Source organism: Lepidochelys kempii, chromosome 3 (genome assembly GCF_965140285.1).
Source record: "Lepidochelys kempii isolate rLepKem1 chromosome 3, rLepKem1.hap1, whole genome shotgun sequence".
NCBI lineage: Eukaryota > Metazoa > Chordata > Testudines > Cheloniidae > Lepidochelys > Lepidochelys kempii.
The window spans coordinates 202,521,436-202,542,452 of record NC_136382.1 but is presented as its reverse complement, the minus strand read 5'-3'; the positions used below and the strand labels follow the sequence as shown (position 1 = coordinate 202,542,452).

General features: G+C 41.2%; 1 protein-coding gene across 10 annotated transcripts in view; it reads left to right on the top strand.

Annotated features, from left to right (window-relative positions):
* PLCB1 (phospholipase C beta 1) overlaps positions 1-21,017 on the top strand; it is a 653,791-nt gene that overhangs the window by 562,434 nt on the left and 70,340 nt on the right. For all 10 annotated transcript variants that reach the window (XM_073339660.2, XM_073339659.2, XM_073339667.2 and 7 more), the window contains exons 30-31: positions 2,940-2,997; positions 6,934-7,020. In XM_073339660.2, the coding sequence (XP_073195761.1) occupies positions 2,940-2,997; positions 6,934-7,020 (145 nt within the window). The remainder of the gene's footprint in view (positions 1-2,939; positions 2,998-6,933; positions 7,021-21,017) is intronic.

Below are 21,017 nucleotides of genomic sequence, written 5' to 3'. Positions count from 1 at the left end.
CAGTATCTCTAAAAAAGTGCAAAAATATTTATTTGATTTATGGTTCACAAATAAGCACAGAATATATCTGGGTAAGTGGGCTATATCCTCCTCTAGTATGCAGTAAATAGGATTTGTTTGTTTTCCTCAATTCCTTTTTGGCAAATAATTCAAAGAGAGAATAGAACATTTTAGGTTGCACTACTGTATTTATTATTAGCTATCACTCTTTGTGTAAGGCCTAGTGGGTCTCAAACCCAGGCCTGCAGAGTTTCTAGATAGCAAACAACTCCGCACTGCTACCCAGTAACATCTGTAAGTAGCTTGCGTATCCCCACCCATGAACTGTAAGTAGCTTGCGTATCCCCACCCATGACCCGCTACAGACACCAACTACAGGAAATCCCACCTCAAGGGACTTGTGAAGTGGCACCTTTATGGCACTGGATTGGCTCACTGCTCTATATAAACCCAAGGGGTGTTTCAGGAAGTGTCCAGGTAACAGTGTGGATTATTAGCTAGCTACTATGACCTCCCTGTTCCTGAGCCTTGGTATTGGCTTCTTCTCTGATTTGGACCTTGACTCCTGCTACCCAGTATTGACCCTCAGCCTGATCTCCGACCTGTCCCCGGCTCTGCCTCTCAGCTGGACCCTCGGCCTGACTGGTGACTCTGATACTGACTCTGAACTCCGGTGGTTGTTCTGCCTACTGAGCTCCTGCCACTAGTCCTGCCTACCTCTGCCCAGGATCCTGATGCTTTGTAATATTTAAAACCAAATTTAAAAAAAAAATGCAATAGAATTTAAAAAACCCAAGCAAACAAAAAAAAACCCCAGGCTTTTCCACAAAGCCACGATTATACAGTGTTTAATATAGTATCACCACTGTGTATGGTTTGGAGCTTCTTGTTGTAGGAAAAAGAAATACATCTTTTTATTGATAGAAATGAAAGATGGGCTACAGAGATAAAGGGACTACAATGCATGACCTGAGAACAGACATTAGAGGAATTTAACAAGCAGCCTAAGGAGAAGATGACAAAACAGGAATAAAAAGTGATAGTGTAAAAGGGGAAGAATTATTTAAGGTGGTTAAAGTTGGCATAATGGCATGGAAATAAAATTGGAAAGAATCAGTTAGACATTATGAAAAATGTCCTAATGGTAAAATCAATTGCAACATGAAATGATTTGCCTGTCGCAAGATTATTGAAATATCAATTTAGGTGTTCAAAAGTAGACAGGTAAAAGTCCCTAAGGAGGCTCCCTCAAACTCCTTGCACAGGAAAATCCAGTGGAGGCAGCAAAAGGAGCAGGAAACTCATTATGTTTCTCCCCAGCTGTTCCAACAAGTGGACACAGTTTGCCCCTCCCCACTGAAAGAGGTAGCAGGACCTGTGTGCAAACTCAGTGGTTTCCTTGAAGACCTCCTGTGCCAAGTAGGGATTTGAGGATGCTCTCTTGCAAATGTGGGAAATCAAAATACGCCCAGATTAATATATCGTGCCAAACTTTGCAGGCTTTTGTTTTTCTATCGTTCTTAATTTTTCCCTGTCTCTAGGGTTTGCATAGCTGCCTGGAAGCAACATATTTTAGTCCCTTATGTATAGATAGGTTTACCAAGCAATTCAAAATTCTGTTTAACCTCTTAAGTGCTACTTGATTTTATTGAAATTTTGCAACTAGTCCATCATTTGGGAACAGTTATCTTCCCCTCTGCGAACTTCATAAACAGTAAAGAAACCTTTTACACTGTATACTCAAATTACTACATGCCATCATCTCTAATGAACTGCATGTTCACTGTGGGCTTGATACTGTGCTCATTGAAGTCAATGGCAAAGTTCCCATTCATTTTAATGGTGCGGAATCAGGGCCTATATTGCCACAAGTAAAATTTTCAAAGGCCCATAAGTCCCACTGACTTCTAATGTATCTGCACTGCCCCTGCTATAGTGCTCATGTCTATGGCAGTGTGTGCTAACTCTGACTAGGCCATCCTGAAAAAAATCTGTCTAAAAGGTCACTGCTGATGAAGCTGCTGAGATATTCCCGCCCAAGTTCTCCTGCCTCCACTTAAAATGGTTGTAAAGAAAACCAGTGACAAAGGTCAGTAGAAACCTCTTTTTGTTGTGTCCAGTCAGTGTGGCAGCTGAGAGGCGAACCAACATGGCACAGCAGCATTGCTGTGGAGAAGAATAAGACAATGCAGTTCAAAAGCAGAAGACAAGCAGCCGTGCCCTACCCCCCAAAGTATCGCAGCACATCACCAGCTAAACTACCACATTAGCAGAGAAGCTCTGTTAAGTCATTTGGCCTGCCAGGCTGTCTGCCACGGTAGAGCAAGCCCCTATCCAATGCCATTCATAGGCACCTTTAAAATTCAAATGTTTCAACTGAATCCAGAGCTCCGTGGCTCACATAGTAAAGTTATGGGGTGAAATCCTGACCCTACTGGAGTCGCTGAGAGTTTTGTCATTGACTTCAGTGAGGCTGGATTTCATCCGCAGTATCTGCTCACTGACATGGAATACTGCGTAATATAACATGTTGGGTAACGTAGCAGGTGATGCCCTGTGCGTTCTCTTTGGTATTCCATTTTCCACACTTAAAAGAACAGTGCTGCCACATAGAAGCTGCAACAGGAACAATACTCTACAGCAGAAGGACTAACTGAGAGCAGGACTTGCCTGACATTATCAGGACTTAAAGGCAAGCAAGGGAAAATAATTTCATTGCAGGAAGTCACGGATCTGGACATTTTGGGACGTTTCTGAAGATACAACTCCAACACCCTGATTCTAACGTATTAGACACTTTAGAAATGCAGATGGATGGACAGACAGAACTGTCTCTTCAAGGCAGAGTCTATCACATTGGGTATTTGATGTATCTGAATTGACAAACATATTGATGTAATTTTGTCTACTGCAATAACTTGTTAATCCCTTGTCCCCAGAGAGAAGACAGAAATGATTCGATCGTATATCCAGGAAGTGGTGCAGTACATAAAGAGGGTACGTCAATCTGTTGTATTTACATTCTTTGTAAATCTTCAGCTTTTACAGATTACAGTTTGACTGGAAGTTATCCATGGGCGTGAGTATGAGCATATACATTTCACTGTAGGCGTATGTGCACCCAACGCACTCAAGCCAAAGACCACTAGGGGGCGCATTCCCCCCATGCACAGAGCCAAGGGCATAAAAGGGGCATAGCCACCACCTTCCTCTCAGTTCCCTCTCACCACCCATGGCGATATTTAGAGCTCCCCAGCACTCATGAGCCTTGGTGAGCCAACTTAGGGATTTTCTCACTTTGTACATAGTTATAGTTCACTTAGTATAGTTATAGTTTAGTTACTTAGGCTTTGTGGAGAGGGTTTTGCCAGGCAAAAATGTGCCATGTGCAGGACCCTTATCCCATCACTGACAGGCACAAAAGTTGTCTCGTTTGTTTAGGCGAGGGACATGTGAGGGACAAGTGCTGTATCTGCATCTCATTCCCCATGAGGGCAAAGAAACAGAGGGATTTGTGATATAAGGTTTATTTTCTTGGAAAGGCAATGCATCCCTCTTCAGAGCCTGATCCCTAGGACGAGAGAGCAAGATTTACCCCACAAGGAGGGCCCCTCCAGCTGCCATGGCTCCAAAGTCAATTTCGGGGGAGAATCATAGATCTCCTTCCTTTCCTGCGGCCACCCCAGCCGGTTCAGAACTTTGGGGCAGATAGGCCGCACTCCTGATCTCAAAAAATGGTGCTAAAAGTCCTCCGGTGCCAACTCAACACCCCCTGTACAATGTCTGAGGCTGCACTGCTGCTGCCAGCTCCAGTGGGCCTAACAAGACCAGTGTTTTCTCCTTTACTGGAGAGATCGTTAACCCCGGCACTGGTGGATCCAATACCAGCTCCAGCAACAGAAAATTTACCTTCATTGGTGGTGCTTGTCTGCTTCCACCAGCACCGTCGGATACTTCGTCCTACCTTTGGTGCAGTGCCACGTGTCTCCTGTGCCCAGGACTCCACCGGGAACCACTGGACTTGCCTGTCCATTCAATGAAGAGAGGGAATTACCTTTCCTCCTCGTCAGACTCAGACAATGATAGACCTTTATCTCTGAGGTCTTTTGGATCTCCATACGGATCTCACTCTTAGCATTCATGACCCGTGGAGCAAGTTATTCATACAGATGCCCTGGTATAGTGCCCTTCACCACAGACACCGCAAACACTGCTATAGCCCCTTTGGCCATACTGGGCCTCTGGGACTGCTCTCAGGCCCTCTGGACTCTATCAGCTACACAATCCAGGAGGAAGTCACCTCTTCCAACTCCTGTAGCCACTAGTGAAGCTCCTGTGGAACCACGAGATCCTGTCACCCTGCTTTGGAGTACCCAGACCAAGAGGACCCAATAGAAGAACTCCAAGATATTCCTCCTCTTCTGCAGATGAGTCCATCGCACTTGAGTCAACTTCACCTCTGCCTGAGCACTTTAAGGTCTTTCAAGACTTTAGAAGGAGGGTGGCGGCTTCCCTAGGAGCACAGGTGGAACTTTAGCAAGATGATCTGCACAAGCTATTATCAGCCTTCCCATTAACGAAATCCTGCTGGAACTTGCTAAGACCATTTGGCAGATACCTGTTTCTCTGCCAAATGTGTGGATAGGCGACATCAGGTTTCCCAGCAAGAACATGATTTTTTTTTCACTCACCCTACCCCAGTTTCTCTAGTTGTCACAGCAGTGAATGAACAGTTGAGGCAGTTGCTCCCCAAGGCTACCCCGAAAGACAAGGAATTTAAGAGATTGGATTTATACCGGAGAGAGGCCTATACCTTCATAAACTTTCAAATTAGAGTGTCGAACTGTCAGGCTTTATTGGCCAAGTATTCCTTTATTAATTGGTGGGCAATTTCTAAATTCACGGATAAGTTGCCTGAGGAATATAAAGAGCAGTTCTTGGCCATAGCCTCTAAAGGTCACCTCACTGCCCAGGCATCTCTAAATGGCTATCAACACAGCGGATATGGCTTCATTTTCAAAGGTGACAGCCATCTCAATGAGGTATTCTCGTTAGTTACAAGCCTCCTGAATGCCAAGGGAACTTCAAAATGCAATAGAAAACTTGCCACTTGAGGGCACTAAGCTCTTTTCTCGAAAGACTGATGTTCATGGTGTGCATGTGAAGATTCCTGTGCGACTCTTTGCTCTCTCAGTATCTGTACCCAAGTGATGAAGAGGAAATATTTCAGACCACAGGGACAATATGAACTTTAAGATCATTCTAGCCAGAGATCTAAGCCTTCTAGAGGTTGTCCATCAGCTTTGTCCACAGCAGGCCTTTCTCACCAGACCTCTGCTTCAAAACAGTCATTTTGGCATCAGAGTCGAAGACAGCATACTGACTGTAAATCATCTCCAAAGTTTCGGCTGCCCATTTGGAAACTGCCTACCTTTCTTTTACAGTGAATGGATAGAAATTTCTTCTCGGCCAATTCACTTCCTTCCCCACCCTACCTTCCCCATCCCTTTTCGGGGACCCATATCATGAGGCTGTATCTATGCAAGATGTACAGTCTCTTGGATCTGGGCTCAATACAGGAAGCTGTTTATCAGCACATTAGGAAAGGCTTTTATTCCCACTATATCCTGATTCCAATAGAGGTACTACTAGGCATGTACTGCCTAGTGGTTCTGCTGGCAAAAGCCTCTGACTTGAGTGCATTGGGTGTAGATACTCTACAATGAAATGCATAAGTACATAAAACATCCTGAAGAACAATTGTTATTGTACAGGTGAGTAACCATTTTTTCTGAAGTTTTAAATGAAGCTTCTAAAATTTCAACTTTTTGTGCAACTGCCATACGGATTATTTCTATATTACTGTATATGAAATTAGAATTTTATGTCTTTTTTTAACAATCCATGACTGGGGGAATTAAATTATTTTTCTTATCTGAATCTAGATTTATTTTGATCTTTGTGCAGTTTTTATTCATGGAAACTGTGTATGGCTTCTTGCCTTCAGGTATTGGAGAAACATTTTTGTAAATTGGTTTGCTGTCTCAAGAATGCATTGATGGCTTAAAGAACGCTGAGAACCAAAGAACATTTAATTACAGCATATTCTTTATTAGGTTTGTAGAACTACTGAAATGCGTAAGCATTCTAAGCAGAGCTCTGCAAAATACATTTTTTTTTCATGGAAATTCATGAGAAAATGTTAGCTATTTTATAGTTTTAGCTGTCTTAATGTTGTACTGAGCCCCAAATTTTGCTTTGTGAAATGTGGATCAAAATGTTTTCAAATCAAAAATATGCAAAATAAACTCCCAGGAATTTCTTTAGGTCTTCAGTGTAGAACTATTTTAATTCAACAGCTGGGTCATTTTTGCTCACAAAGGCCCCAATACAGGAAACCACTTAAGAATATGCTTAACTTTAAGCATGTGTTCCATTTCCATGGAAGTCAAGTGCATGTTTAAATGTTTTGGTGAATCAGGGCCCAAGTTCTGTACTATAGCCAAAAATATGTGGATGTTTCCTTCTTCAAGCCCTGCAAAGAGTTCTTTCTGGGTGCAGAAATTAGCCATACAAGGCTCCTTGCAGGATGGGGACCAAATATTATTTTTAGGAGCATTGCCTCCTGTGAAGTTTATATGCAGTGTTGTAGCCGTGTCAGGCCCAGGATATTAGAGAGACAAGCTTGTCTTTCTCACCAACAGAAGTTGGTCCAATTATCTCACCCATCTTGTCTCTCCTGTGAAGTGTGCATGTGTGGTATATGTACCCATAGAAGAACTATTGCCAACAACATAAGTCATTGGTGCATGTCAAAAAGGGGATTACACAGCTGTATTAAAAAGGTTTACAGTTGTCACTAGAGAATTTTTAATTGGAAAAAAGCAGGTTTGTGTATTGGGTGAAACAGAACTTTTTGCTGTTTTCTTATAGCTAGAAGATGCTCAGAGTAAAAGACAGGAGAAACTCGTAGAAAAACACAAGGAGATTCGTCAGCAAATACTGGATGAAAAGCCCAAGGTAAAGAGTTTTGTACAGTGACATAGTGCTTTTAAAAACTTTTTTTCAGCAAATGCACCTACTGTATGCATCGATTAATTTGATACTCGAGAAGTGTGATAGAATCCGCGCATAGTGAGAGTTTCATAGACAAGTTCCCCGATATTTGAGATTATGAAAAAAGTCAGATAGCAAGCTGCTAGTGAGTAACCACTTCAGACCCTGACCCCCTGTAATTAAATCGTTCTTTTAGTCATTGTAGAGTATCTCTGAAAGGCACCTGGTGTAAAGGGTGCTTCTGACCAGCAGAGTGTGCCCTTTGCTGTAATGTTCTTTAGCCGTACAAAAACAAAACACAGTTTGCATAAAAAAAGGAGATATCTTTTTAGCATGCTTAGCTCAAAGTGTTCTTGATAGTAATGAAAGCCGGTAAAAATAGATGATGATAATAAATGTTTTTCCATTTGTGGAAAAACAATGAGATGTCAAAATGCTGTTGCTGAACATGGCATATATGCAGAATTTTCTACACTGGATTTTGTGCACTGAATCTTTTGTATTCTCCTTCAGGTCAGCTAAGATCATGTAGTATTCTGAAATCTCTCCCTGTCTCTGTCTCTCTCTCACTTTATTTTAGAGATTGTGGGCTGAATCCTGGTCCTGCTGAAGCCAATGGGAATCCATTGACTCCAGTGGAGCATATTTAGGCCCCCAAAATGTTGTAAAATTTGTTTCAGGAAGTCTTAATTATATCAACAGGCTATTGTACATGAATATGGTGTCATTCAACAGAGTGCTCCTCCTGGTCTAATTCTTCATGGACCATTTTGGTCATCTCTGCTTTCATGTTTCCTATATTAGAGCCAGTATGTTACAGACTTCAATTTTAATTTCTTGTCTGTCTACAGACTAATGTTCCAATGCTTGTATTACAGTTAAATTGGCAGTAATAAGGAATTTTAATTTTGACAGTAGTTAATCAGTGTTGGCCTCCCATTTGTGTGAAATATCAAAAGAATGAATCAAGTAACTATTTTAACAGCTAATGGGTGATAAATGATAAACTTAGTACGTTTCTAAAAATAACATATTTTTGTTCATGTAATTTTCTACTTTGATTTTAAAAATAAACTTTATAAAAAACAACAATAATAATTAATAACAGATAGTGTAAATGCCGTGGTATCTGGGATCAGAATATATACCTTCTTTAAACTTTTAAAATGCTTCCTTTTTGTGTTTGATCACCAGCTTCTCTTGAGGAATAGCGCTAACTTATTGTTTTTACATTAATAGAATTTAAGTGCACAAATATAATGCAAAAATAACTCATTGTCAGTCATTCTAAGGCTATGGTTTGATAAGCTTGTTTATACAAACTCTTGATTAACTTCTTTCCTTCTTTTTTTAATCTCAAGGCTGCTACTGTATTTCTTAGTAAAGTAGTAGCAGATCTGAACTCTGGACTCACTCCTACCACAATTGTATGACTTGCATGCAGAGAGAAGGATCATGTGCAGGCTTGGCAGGATTAGAATTCTCCCACGCACATTCACATCCACAACCTCAGGACAGGGCATGAGGCAACTCTGCCTTTATATGGGCTTTGGCTAGATCCTCTCTGTAGTCAGTGACCCATTGACAATGCATTTAACCTCCACTTTCAAGGTCCTGCCTTGAGAGCCAGCATAGTGTTGTGCTCTGTAGTGCACCACGGGATCTGTATCCTACCCTTTACCGCATAATGGAAATGATTTCAGGACTGTGCATAGCTTTTACTTGGGCCAAAAGATTTAGTGCAAAACAACAATTCATTGTATAAACAGTTTATTTTTTGCTTCGTATTCAAAGCCAAGCTCCCTTATTAGCAGGGCATTAATAAGCAGTAGATCAAAAGTTTCCCCAGTTGTAGGTGTTTGAAAGGTGCAGACACAAATATGTACTCTGTACCCTTTCCAGAGGTATTTCTCTAAGTACCCAGACATGCATTATTTGTGTATCCAAAGCTCCCATCAAAATTAATGCTAATGTAAGTCAATGGGAGTTTATGGGTACATAAGCAATGCAGGATCAGTCCCTAAACAGCCTAATATGTTTAGGGATAGCATTAGCTTTGTGTGCTCCTGCCAATAATGTCACTGGGGACACCCTTCCATCCATTCATCATTTTACTTAGTTACTTAGCAGTGACTCACAAAACTTCTTGTATTATGACTTTACATGCAGAGCCCAGTCATAGAAAAAAAGATTATTGCAGTCTTAGCCATTATGTTTGCAGCAGGGCTTGGTAGTTTGATAAGTGTAAGTTTGTAATTTCCTGTATTGTAAATTCTCTAGGAAACTAGAGAGAATTTTGCACTAAATAGCTGAGGTTTTAAATCTTTTTTAAAAATGCAGAAATCCTGTAGAAAGGTATGCCACAGATAAAGGCCTTTGGGTTTTAAAAAATAATTTTTCTAGACTAAGGCACCACATTCACCACTGATTTACACCTTTATATACCCCACTGAAGTCAGTAGAATAATAAATCAGTACAGATTTTTTTTCCCCTAAACAAGTCCTAGACACAGGGCTACTTTGTACTTTTTCAACTGCTTGGCTTATAGTTGAAAATAACTTGAACTTCCATCTACTCTTGTTTGATTCCTGAACTGATGCTGTCAGCAGAAAGGGATGGGAGCAGTCCCTCTGAATACTATATTCCCCTTGAAGTCAGTGGGAGTTCTGCTTCAATGGAACCAGAATTTCACATTGTATCTGTATAATACGATACTCCCTCTGATCACAAATTCATCTTTGGTCTAGCAGAGACTAGAAATTTAATAATCTCATGGATGTTTTTCTAATATATGTGTGTGTGAGGACATACCAAACACTTCCAACAAGCTAATGTGGGAGAGCTTCCAGGCAAAGGAAAATGTCGCCTTGTTAATTCAAAGACTATGTGCTCGTGTGTGGAACAGTAAATACCCTGGCCTTATCCTTCCTTGATTGTCCTCTACCTTGAGTGTTATCTTACAGAATGCACACCAGAGAGAGCTTGTTCAAAAGTTACTCCTACAAATGCATACATTGAAAGCCAGGTAGCAATTGGAATCCATTAGGATTTCTAATTGATGCCTTCCTCTTGAGCATCAGATATTGACCACTGAAAGCAGGTAGATAACTTAACCAGGTGGATTAGTTATAATGATTCAGGGTGGTTCACCTTTGTCCTATGTGATAGTTGCCTCCACTGTCTTCTCCCTGACAGCCCCATTTCCCATCAGTCCAATTATTTCTTTGCACTCCTTTTTTCCCTTTCTCCTCCACCTGCTCTCCTTTTTGCTTTCTATTGTTCACTTCCTATTCATACACCCCTCCTCTTTTCTCCCCGTTCCCATTCCTTGTCTTCTCTCTTTATTTCATTCATTTACATTAAGCCTTCTTCTGCCCCTCTCTTCTTCCCCTTCAGCTGCCTCTCTTGTAAATTCCTGAGGGCTACTGTAGGAACACAGTTCATTACACCTCAGTATGGAATTTAGTACATTCAGGGCAAAGAGTGATCTGGGATGCTTACTGCCGTGCATGTGTGGCGCTGTGATATCGAAGAACAACTGAGGGACTTGAGGATGGCGTGGTCATTTTATCTCAGTGTCTTTGCTTTGAATAATCTGTTCATCCATTTAAATCTAAATTAAGTGCATTTCCATCCCCTCCTCCCCCATTGCATTGTAATGACAAAACTCCATCCACATGAGATATGGCAAGGAATTCATTCTTTTGCATGAAAATTGATTGTTACAGTAAATGGACCCTGCACTTCCTGTCACTGGAGTCAATGAGGGTTTGTCATGGATGTTGAAAGGGTCAGAATCAGGCCCATTACAGTTTGCAACTTTTAGCTCAATCCATTAGAGCACATTATTATTAATATTTTACACTTCTGTAGTGCCTTCCATTCAAAGACCTTAAAGCACTTGACAAACATTAACTCATTCAGCCCCACGTACTTAGGTAAGTGTTGTTATTTACAAATGGAAAAGCCTGAAGCACAGTGTCAGTAAGTGACTTGTCCAAGGTCCTACGGAAGACAAGGCCTTGCCACAGACCTTCTGTATGACCTTGGGCAAGTCACTTACTGTAGATAGAACCCCAGTCTCCAGACTCCCAGTCTCAGACTGGAGCATCCTTTCTGCCTATTGCTTTTTCTTTTTAATTCATAGCACTTACCCGAAAAGCTAATTGAACAATGCAAACAGTGGACAGCCATAGATTATGCAGAAAAGGCGTGGGGAAGCCATAGAGCAGAGAAATGCCGCTAAGCAGTATTTTCTCATGACATGCCTTAGTTCATACATGAATGCAGGGGCGGAGTCTGAGAGCAGCCACTCTGCATGGCATGATCCCCTCTGTAAGAGCCGGACATTTTCTATGCAAGATAAAGCTGCCCCAAAGCATTTTAAGATAGCCGATAAGCTCCATAACCAGCTGCCACTCTCACCACCATTGTAGGAGTCACATATGCCATGCTGCAGTGCCAGAGGAAATCCAATGGCAGCACAACAGGAGAGACTCCTGCGCTGTTAAAGCCTGATCCAGCTCCTGCTGAAGTTGACTGGAATCTTTCCATTGACTTCAGTGGTAACCTCAGTGCCTGGAGAAAGGAAGACTCAGCACAGCAAGGAAGATATAATCATCTGTGTTCATGCTCCCACAGCTTATGTTCAGTTTGCACGAATCAGAGGAGAGAGAGATGGCCAAGTGTGTCTTGCTAAATTGCTCTGCCTGGCTTTCACCTCTGACATTTATAATTTTTTCCTCAAAAAAACACCATAAAAGCAAAGGTACTTTTAATTTAAAATGGTGTATAAATAGAGGCTAGTTAAGAATCTGATGTATGTTAAATAATTTAAAAACACAAGCTTATTATCTCACAGTTTGTTATGCATTATTAATTGCACCCACTGTGTGTATACATTGCTATACCTAATCAATAATTTATACCAGGGCCATGCCTGAAAAATTTATGGGGACTTAAAATGACACGTTTTCAAGGAGCAAAGTAAGGAGCCACTCCAACTCTGAAATAATAATCCTCCTGTAACTCCAGCATCTTCATCCTGTTGAAACAATGCCTTGCAAAAACAATGGATGACTTCTTCCCCCCTGCCAGGTGCAGTAGTTAAATTCAATTATTTGAAAACACAATTAAGGGAGAATGATCCTGAAGTCACAGACAATCTTAAAGTATCTTTTTTGTAGACCGCAACTTGGTTATCTAACACCCATTTTGTGGTTTTTGTTTCAAATCATTCATTTTACTCCTGCAAATAATATAAGTGATTTAAATGTGGCTGTTCATAAAAGTAAGGTCAGCAGGATTCTCTCTCTAATTTTTGAGAATAGTCAATGTACAGTGCATATGATTCACAGAACTTTTGAAATTACTTTAGATATGTCTTTATCAATTCCTAGAGCCCAGAATTGCTACTTTAAATCAATTCCAGGGAAGAAAGTAATTCCCAGGGAGTTTTATGGCTCTTCCAATATGTTTTCAGGTCATTGCACATTGCACAAAAAGACCATACTCCATTTTCTCAACTCAGTGCCCAGGTAAGAAGCCAAACCTCCTTTCAGGACAAGCTAGGTTAGACACACTTCCATCCAACTCCTGTCAGACCCATTCGAGTTTCTACTGCATGGGATCACCCAAAAATTTTAGGGATAGAGCTTTGCAAAGTGATGATTTCAGTTTGCAGGGCTTCGCAAAGACCTTTGATGCTATAGACTCATACTGGAATGGAGAAAGTGGCCTTCTTAAAGTGTTCCCCATCTTAATCCCCCTTTGTCCCCTACTCCCAGAGGCAAATAGTCTTTTCTGTGCAGTGGATAGTTTTAATCCCTCCAGATTTTAAAAAGAAATTTCACAGCTTTTAAGAACCTGCATCTTTTAAGCTACATGTGTTACAGCAATGCCTAGCAGTAAAACACAGAAGGAATACAGAGGGTTTAAAATAATGTACTGTTTTTTTTCATTGTTCAACTTTTTTTCTAGGCTTGTAAATCCATCAGAGTCATACGAGTTAACTGTCTCTGGGTCTTCTTAAGTAGGCAATAGCACAGAGACATGCATGACATTTACTCAGTCTCAATGAACTGCAAATTTTTTAAAAGAATATTTTTATAAAAAGTAATTTCTGTGGGCTGAGATTTTCAAAGCCACCTCAGGGCTTGATCCCGCAAGGTGCTGAGCACTTTGGTCTCAATCCTGCAATGTGCTTAAGCACAGTCTTAACTGTAAGCACATGAATAGTTCCATTGATTTCATTGGGATTACACACATGTTTAAAGCAAAGCATGTGCTTAGTTGCTCTCAGCCGCTCACAGGATCAACCCCTAAGAGATGGGCATCCAAATCCTGTAGGCAGCTTTGAATATCTCAGCTCTGATGTTTGGGTGTACTTTTTTGTGTCACATTTGGGTTAAATTCTTAGGCTTTCCCTAGAATGTGTTGTGGTCATTGAATAGGCTGGTCTGGATCTCATACTGGTTTTGCTCAAGTAAAACTCCACGGACTTCAGTGGAATGTCTCCAAACCATCACCAGTGTGGGGTCAGAATCCTGCCCATAATCTTCAGCCTCAATCACAAAAAGCAGAGAGGCCTTCACAAGTGAAAAGAGTGAAAACTGGAGCTTTCTCATGTGCTTTTTATTCATATAGATCCCCTCTTTTAATAACTTTATTTTTCCAGCACAATATCCATTACAGTTCTAAAGATAGATAACAGGTCACAAACGATACATGTAACAATCTGAAGCGATATTCAGTATGTTAATTAAATCTCTTTTCGTGATGATACTGTACACACAAGTGTCACTTGGGAATTCTAGCTTTCAAATCAAATAGCCCAAATGCCTACATTAAATTTTCAATGGAAATTTGCGAAATGCTTCTACTTTTATTTTAATGACTTGCAACTTCATTTATTTTGAATAAGGGTGTCATAGACCCCCGGTAGAAAGAAAATATAAGTAATTATTTTAATGAAAACCAGAGGAGGGAATTGTTAAGAAAACTGTTTTTTCTTCAGCAGAGGACATTTTTCCAGACACGTATTTATTTAGTGTTCATTGGTGTTCCTTGTAGGAGGTGCCAGAGGAAATCTACTTTTTTGAGAGCTGTAAGGAATTGAGATTGAGAGGACTGAAAGGCCAAGCTTTGTTTTCATTTTTCACCAGTGTAAATCAGGAGCAGCTCTTCTTATTTCAGCTGACTCACTCTTGAATGCACTGGCAAGACTGAGAGCAGCATATGGTCCAGAGTATATTTCATGTAGTTGAAAAGTTTGATTTGTGAAGATCATTATTTTGTAATGGTCTAGGCAAGTTAGACAGTTTCTAGCACCTCCCACCACCTCAACTCTCTGCCTAACATATTTCTGAGCCCCTTCCGGCGTGTGGCAGTCTTTCTTAAGCATTCTCACTTCTCCTATTCCAAGTTTTAAAAAATAACATTCCGAGTCAAAACCCAAAGATCGTCTCTGTTATAATGTGTAAATTGAGGTTTCTGAGTGAGAGGTGAGTGTTCATCAGTGGCGTTAGGCAGCAGTCCACTGCTGGAAACATTGGAATCGATATGATGCTGTGTCCAACAGGAGGCCAAGCACAGAAGCTGCAGCATGGGAGGAGTTGAGGCCAAAGGTAACTAAGCCATCTTTGTACCACCTGAATTATGACTCAGGGGTACCACAGCCTGTGGTTTCAACTAGAGCAGTGCTGAATTACAACACCATGGACACTCCCTCTTCTGGTCCTCCTGCACACATCCAGCCTGCACCGCCTCCCCTCTTCCACTGAGACAGCATAAAGCTGCATATTCAGCCCTCATGACAATGTAGTGCCTTACTGCCCCTGTATGCCACTAGGGTAGCATATAGGGGTTGGGTTGGAGGACAGAATCCGCTCCATTGGTTGTAAGGGATAAAGCAGTGAGCATTCTGCTATTTAGCATTATGCAGTTACTTACAAAGAGATCTCCTCTTATGATAGCTGATTCTTCCTAATGGACAGTCCTTTGAAATGACCAACTTTGCGTAAGTTCTCAGGGTATGTTTTCTCACAGTCGTGGGCCTAGCAGATGCCAGCAATAACAATGTGCTAATAAAAGATTTGTTAAAAGGTATATAAAGTAATTATTGATTTTGACACTAGTGCATGTTTAACTGTTCCCAAGACTATTGTCTCCCTGACACAGAAAGGAGAAGATGATAAAACTCACCTTGCCCTTCACGCAAGAGAAAACCAGACCAGGAAGGAGACATGAAGGTGGATATATAGCTTCTTCCTGCCAAAGCCCATCCCAAGAATAGATAACATCCTAGAGAGAGAGAGGCTGGTGATGTTGCCCAAACACAAAACTGTTTCTGTGGGCAATATGATTAGGGGTTGTAAATTGCTAAGATGATCCCAGGACAAGAAACATTGCCTATTTAATACCCAACTGACGTAAACAGGATAATGCTATAAAGATATCTCACACACTGAGGAATCTCAAAGCTTTTTAGAAGCTATTTATATATAGTAATCATTTCAGCATTGAAATTCAGAAGCATACTCTTGGATGTACAAAAAAGTTCTGTGGAATTTTCAGTGTTTACCCAAAGCAGCCAGGATCTCTATTCTTAGGTCTAATCTGAAAGAACCATGTGTAATACACTGCATGGAAGTTAATGCATCTACCTCTGGAGAAAGACGAGCTGAAAATGATAAAAATGAGTTGACGTGTGTAGCAGGGTGGCTTGTCCCACAAGGGCTGGTGGCCTAGGGGCCAGCCAACCCTGATCACTGGGTATGGATCAGGCGATCCCCCTATAAAAAGCAGCAGGAGGCTGCAATGAAGTGGGGGTACTCAGACTCCAGCAGAGTCCTGGGTGTTGAGGCTGAGACTCCAGGCAGGTAGAGCCTGGGAGTGGCCCGTCAAAGCAGGAAAGGGCCCAGGCAGAAAGGCCTTGGAGTAGGAAGAGAAACTTTTGCTTTGTATAGACTTTAGTTGGCCTTTAATTTGGGACTTGGCATTTTATTTGGAGTTTATTTTTATATGAATAAACACAGGCCCCAAGGAGGGTGCACTTTTGTCCACAGAAAGCCTGTGTGAAGTTTATCTGGGGAAACTGAGGTGAAGGGCTGCCCTGAGGATATGGAAACTCAATGACAACACAATTATGAGTTTGAAGAGATTCATGACAGAATGTTTACAAAAGCTTCCAATTACTGAATTAGACAACACTGATGTTTAAACCCCAGAAGGAAAGCCTCATGAGAGAAGAACAACTGCAATTCGCCAAAGGGGATTACTTTTGCATACCAAAGCTAAATAATTGAAAGGGCCCTAACAGGGAATGTTTGAATAGTTTTTAATGTTCACTGTTAACATTCCATTCTTTATGACATCCCTCTTTGAAATTTGAAATAATTTTCCTCACTAGTCTTGCCTTTTGTTTCGAAACCCTTGACTTTTCCCTTCCTCCATCGTGGAGCTCAGACCAGGACCCTAGTGTTTATTAATATAGTGTTTATTACCCCCTAAAATAAGTACCATATATTGTATAGTGCTTTGTAATCTCAAACCATGGCCCAGCTCCAGGAATGAGCTCCACAAAGACAGATCCCTGCAACCATACAGAACTCTAAGCTATATCCATCTCTGTGCATCAGAATTACCATATTTGTGTTATTTAACTGCTGCTGTGAGGTAAAACCAAGGACTGAAGCACAATACTTCATATGATATGATTGAGGTCTATAAAATCATGAGTGGTGTAGAGAAAGTAGATAAGGAAGTGTTGTTTACTACTTCTCATAACACAAGAACTGGGGTCACCAAATGAAATTAATAGGCAGCAGATTTAAAACAAATAAAAGGAAGTATTTATTCACACAACACACAGTCAACCTGTGGAACTCCTTGCCAGAGGATGTTGTTAAGGCCAAGACCATAACAGCGTTCAAAAAGAACTAGATAAAGTCATGGAGGATAGGTCCATCAATGGTATTAGCCAGGATGGGCAGGAATGGTGTCCCTAGCCTCTGTTTGCCAGAAGCTGGGAATGAGCGACGGGATGGATCACTTGATGATTACCTGTTCTGTTCATTACCTCTGGGGCACCTGGCATTGGCCACTCTCAGAAGAGAGGATACTGGGCTAGATGGACCTTTGGTCTGACCCAGTAGGGCCGTTCTTATGGCTGGTTAGGAACTACAAAACTAATGTCTGTAGTTTTTAATAAATATTGATATTTATTACAGTAACCTTGTCTGAAATATCAAAATATAGGTGAAATAGGAAAAATACATAGAATAATACTGCATAATCCACCAGTATCAACTAATAGAGATGTCAAGGTTCTTTCCCCGCTCTGAACTCTAGGGTACAGATGTGGGGACCTGCATGAAAACCTCCTAAGCTTACTTTTACCAACTTAGGTTAAAACTTCCCCAAGGTACAAACTATTTTACCCTTTGCCCTTGGACTTCCCCTGCCACCACCAAACATTTATCTGGGTTTATTTTTATTAGGAAAGCGTTGTTTGGAAACATCTTTCCCCCCAAAATCCTCCCAACCCTTGCACCCCACTTCCTGGGGAACGTTTGGTAAAAATCCTCACCAATTTGCATAGGTGACCACAGAACCAAACCCTTGGATCTTAAGAACAATGAAAAAAAGCATTCAGTTCTTGAAAAGAAGAATTTTAATAGAAGTAACAGTAAAAAAGAAGTAACAATAAAAAGAATCACCTCTGTAAAATCAGGATGGTAAATACCTTACAGGGTAATTAGATTCAAAACATAGAGAATCCCTCTAGGCAAAACCTTAAGTTACAAAAAGAGACACAGACAGGAATATCCATTCTATTCAGCACAGCTTAATTTCTCAGCCATTTAAAGAAATCATAATCTAACGCATATCTAGCTAGATTACTAAATTCTAAGACTCCATTCCTGTTTTGTCCCCTGCAAAAGCATCACACAGACAGACTCTTTGTTTTTCCCTCCCCCCAGCTTTTGAATGTATCTTGTCTCCTCATTGGTCATTTTGGTCAGGTGCCAGCGAGATTATCCTAGCTTCTTAACCCTTTACAGGTGAGAGGATTTTTCCTCTGGCCAGGAGGGATTTTTAAGGGGTTTACCCTTCCCTTTATATTTATGACAAGAGAAATCAATGCAAGTCTTGCAGAAACTTAAGCACATGTATAATTTATGCATGTAAGTAGTTGCTTTAAGCACATGGTTAAGTCTGCAGGATCAGGCCCCCAAAAAAGTCAGAAAGAATTGGAATGATTGGATTTTGTAAATCTGGCAGTTCTATAAAATCAAGATCTCAGGTAGTCTATATAAGTCCTACCATGGCAATGTATATTGTAGCTTTACGCTTACATATATATAGGGAAACACTCCAATAAGATAAAAATCATAGTAAATGAAGACTCCCCAAGCTAAGGCTAACTAAAGATATCAAGAATATTGTGACATTTCCATAGCTATAAATAAATTAAAACATATACACAGAATGGAGACAAAAATCGAAAACCTCAGAATGGCTCGTGGAGCTGGAAGTCTGCAATATTTTGTTATGGAAACACCTGCAGTAAGAACAATTTAGTGTTTCCAAAATGAAACAAGGTCCCTGTGTTCCAAGCTCCCCGGAGGTGGGAGCCCGGGCTCACCAAGGAGCTGGGGCACTTGGGAAGCAAGGCTCAGTCAGGGCTTCTAGGTTCCTAGTTTTTTAGCAGCAAGCTGCTGAGGAGCCATGAGCCTGGAATTCCAGGAAGCCCTGGTAGGTTGGCAACTGACCTGCTGGGGAGCTGGGGTTCCCAGGGTTTTCTGACTGCTTAGCAGCCTGCCAGGAGTCCGGAGGTCCTGAGCTCCTCAGCTCCACAGGAGCCTCTAGGCGAACTGCCAAGGTGCCTGGCATCTGGGAGCCCCGGAAATCATGGGCACCTGCTAGGCAAGCCCCTGAGGAGCTGTGGAGGTAGGCAGATGAGCCAGCAGGAAACCTGCCTGGCTCCTGCAAAAGAAATATCAGAATCAACACATTCCTGTGCAATGTTTTGCTTTTGAGAAATTGGCAGAAATATTTTTCATCAGAAAATTTCCAGCTGGCTCTGCTGAGCACTCACCCTTGTCACCGATGTCTTGGGAGCTGGGCTTTGACGAGATAAAGTACTTTATCATGCTGAGTAGTCCGGAAAATCAGGTCCCAGTTGTCTGAAGTTGGGCACCCAAGATTCGTGGAAACATTTGACCCTAATCTCTCACCCTCATCCCCTCAGCTCATAGAGGTGTTGTGGAAGTAGATTAGTAGACGCAGAAGCACTCAGATACTATAGTGATGAGCTCCATAGAAAACCCCATGAAGAAATAAATAATTCTGTCATCAGAGCAGGGTTTGAATAGTGTGCAGTAAAAAAAGCCTGCGTCACACACTGAACAATGAGGAGAAAAAACAGTTGAAGATGCTCATTAACTAAGCACAGTGCATTTTGTGCACTAAATGAGGCAGGGTCCTGTGGAAATAGCATTATGTGCTCGTGTAGTTAAAGACTGTATCATAATGCATACAGAGTGTCCATGTTAAGGCAACATTCGGCCATTTCCAATGATTGAGCACTTGACTTAGCAACTTTAATAATGTTCTTTTAATGTCATTGTGTGTGCGTAATATATATGTGTGTGTGTATATATATATATATTTTACACACACACACACAAAATTACATATAGATATATCTATATCTATCTATGTTTAAATGTATATAGATAGATATAAATATAAATGCACACACCGGGTATCTAACCTTTAGATTCTTATGCAGCACCCACCAGTGTCATATATGAACATTTTACAAAATTAGAAAATGTACAGCTAATTATGTATTTTTCTCTTTCCACTCCAGTCTGCAGAAACTCGGCTTTTGTTGTTGTTGGTGGTGGTGGTTAGAGATAGTAAAAATCATTCGGCAAGGTAGGGTTTAATGGCTGCTAGGGTTGAACAGAATTGAGTTTTCTCACTTTCATTCACAGTCAGGGTATAGGCTCATGATTTTTGTCACTTATACTCAAGTTTTCTTTCCTTCTGCTTCTTCCATCAGAGGCTGATAGCAAATGATGGGGATTTGTGGGAATGAGGGGGAGGAAAGTGGACATTTCAGTGATGATTGATGTGATCTTAGTGATTCCCTACACTTTTGATTCCACCGCCTTTTGGTGGGCAGGGGGGAGGAAAGTTAACTTCAGAGAAGTTTTGGAATGTGACTGGGCACATATGCTTCTGGGATGGACCACTGGATGATTTCTTGCCTATAGACATGGAGGTTTCTGATCTTCACCTGGAGAAGATGGTGTCAGTTAGGAGAGGCAGGTCTAATCCAGACATGGGTAGATATGGACTCTACACCAGGGCTGGGAAAGATGAAGCACTACCTTGCTGCGAGTTAAAATTTCCAAGCTAGTGAGGGGTCCAAAGAACTTCTCTTGGAAGATTCCTGTGAAATAGATGCAACCTGAAAGTGTCCCGGTGCTTAAATAAAGTGTGGGTGGATAGCCTCTGGGTTTTGATCTTCACCTCAAACTTGTTGGATAGTTGGCATAAGCACCTCTCCTTTTTACCACCTGATTGAATCCACCCATTCTAAAGGCCTCAAGCGGTGACCACTAGCTTTCTGACCCAGATAAAAATGGAAGGGAGGGTTCCTGTTTGTGACGGGTATATGCTGGTGCTGATAGGCAGACCATCTTCATCTTTCCTTGACCCTCCTCTGTTTGAACTTTTTGCCTCTCCATCAGTGATACTGTTTCTCTTGTTTGTTCTTCTCTTTCTTTCACCCTTTCTCCTCTGTTTTCTCCTGTTGTCTATCCTTACGTTATATTTTTCTTCTCTGCTCCGATTCCTCAGTTGTATCCCCTTTTTTCCAGTCCTTGTTTCCCTAGTTAAGATATTCATAGATTGTAAGGTCAGAAGGGACCATTGTGATCATCTA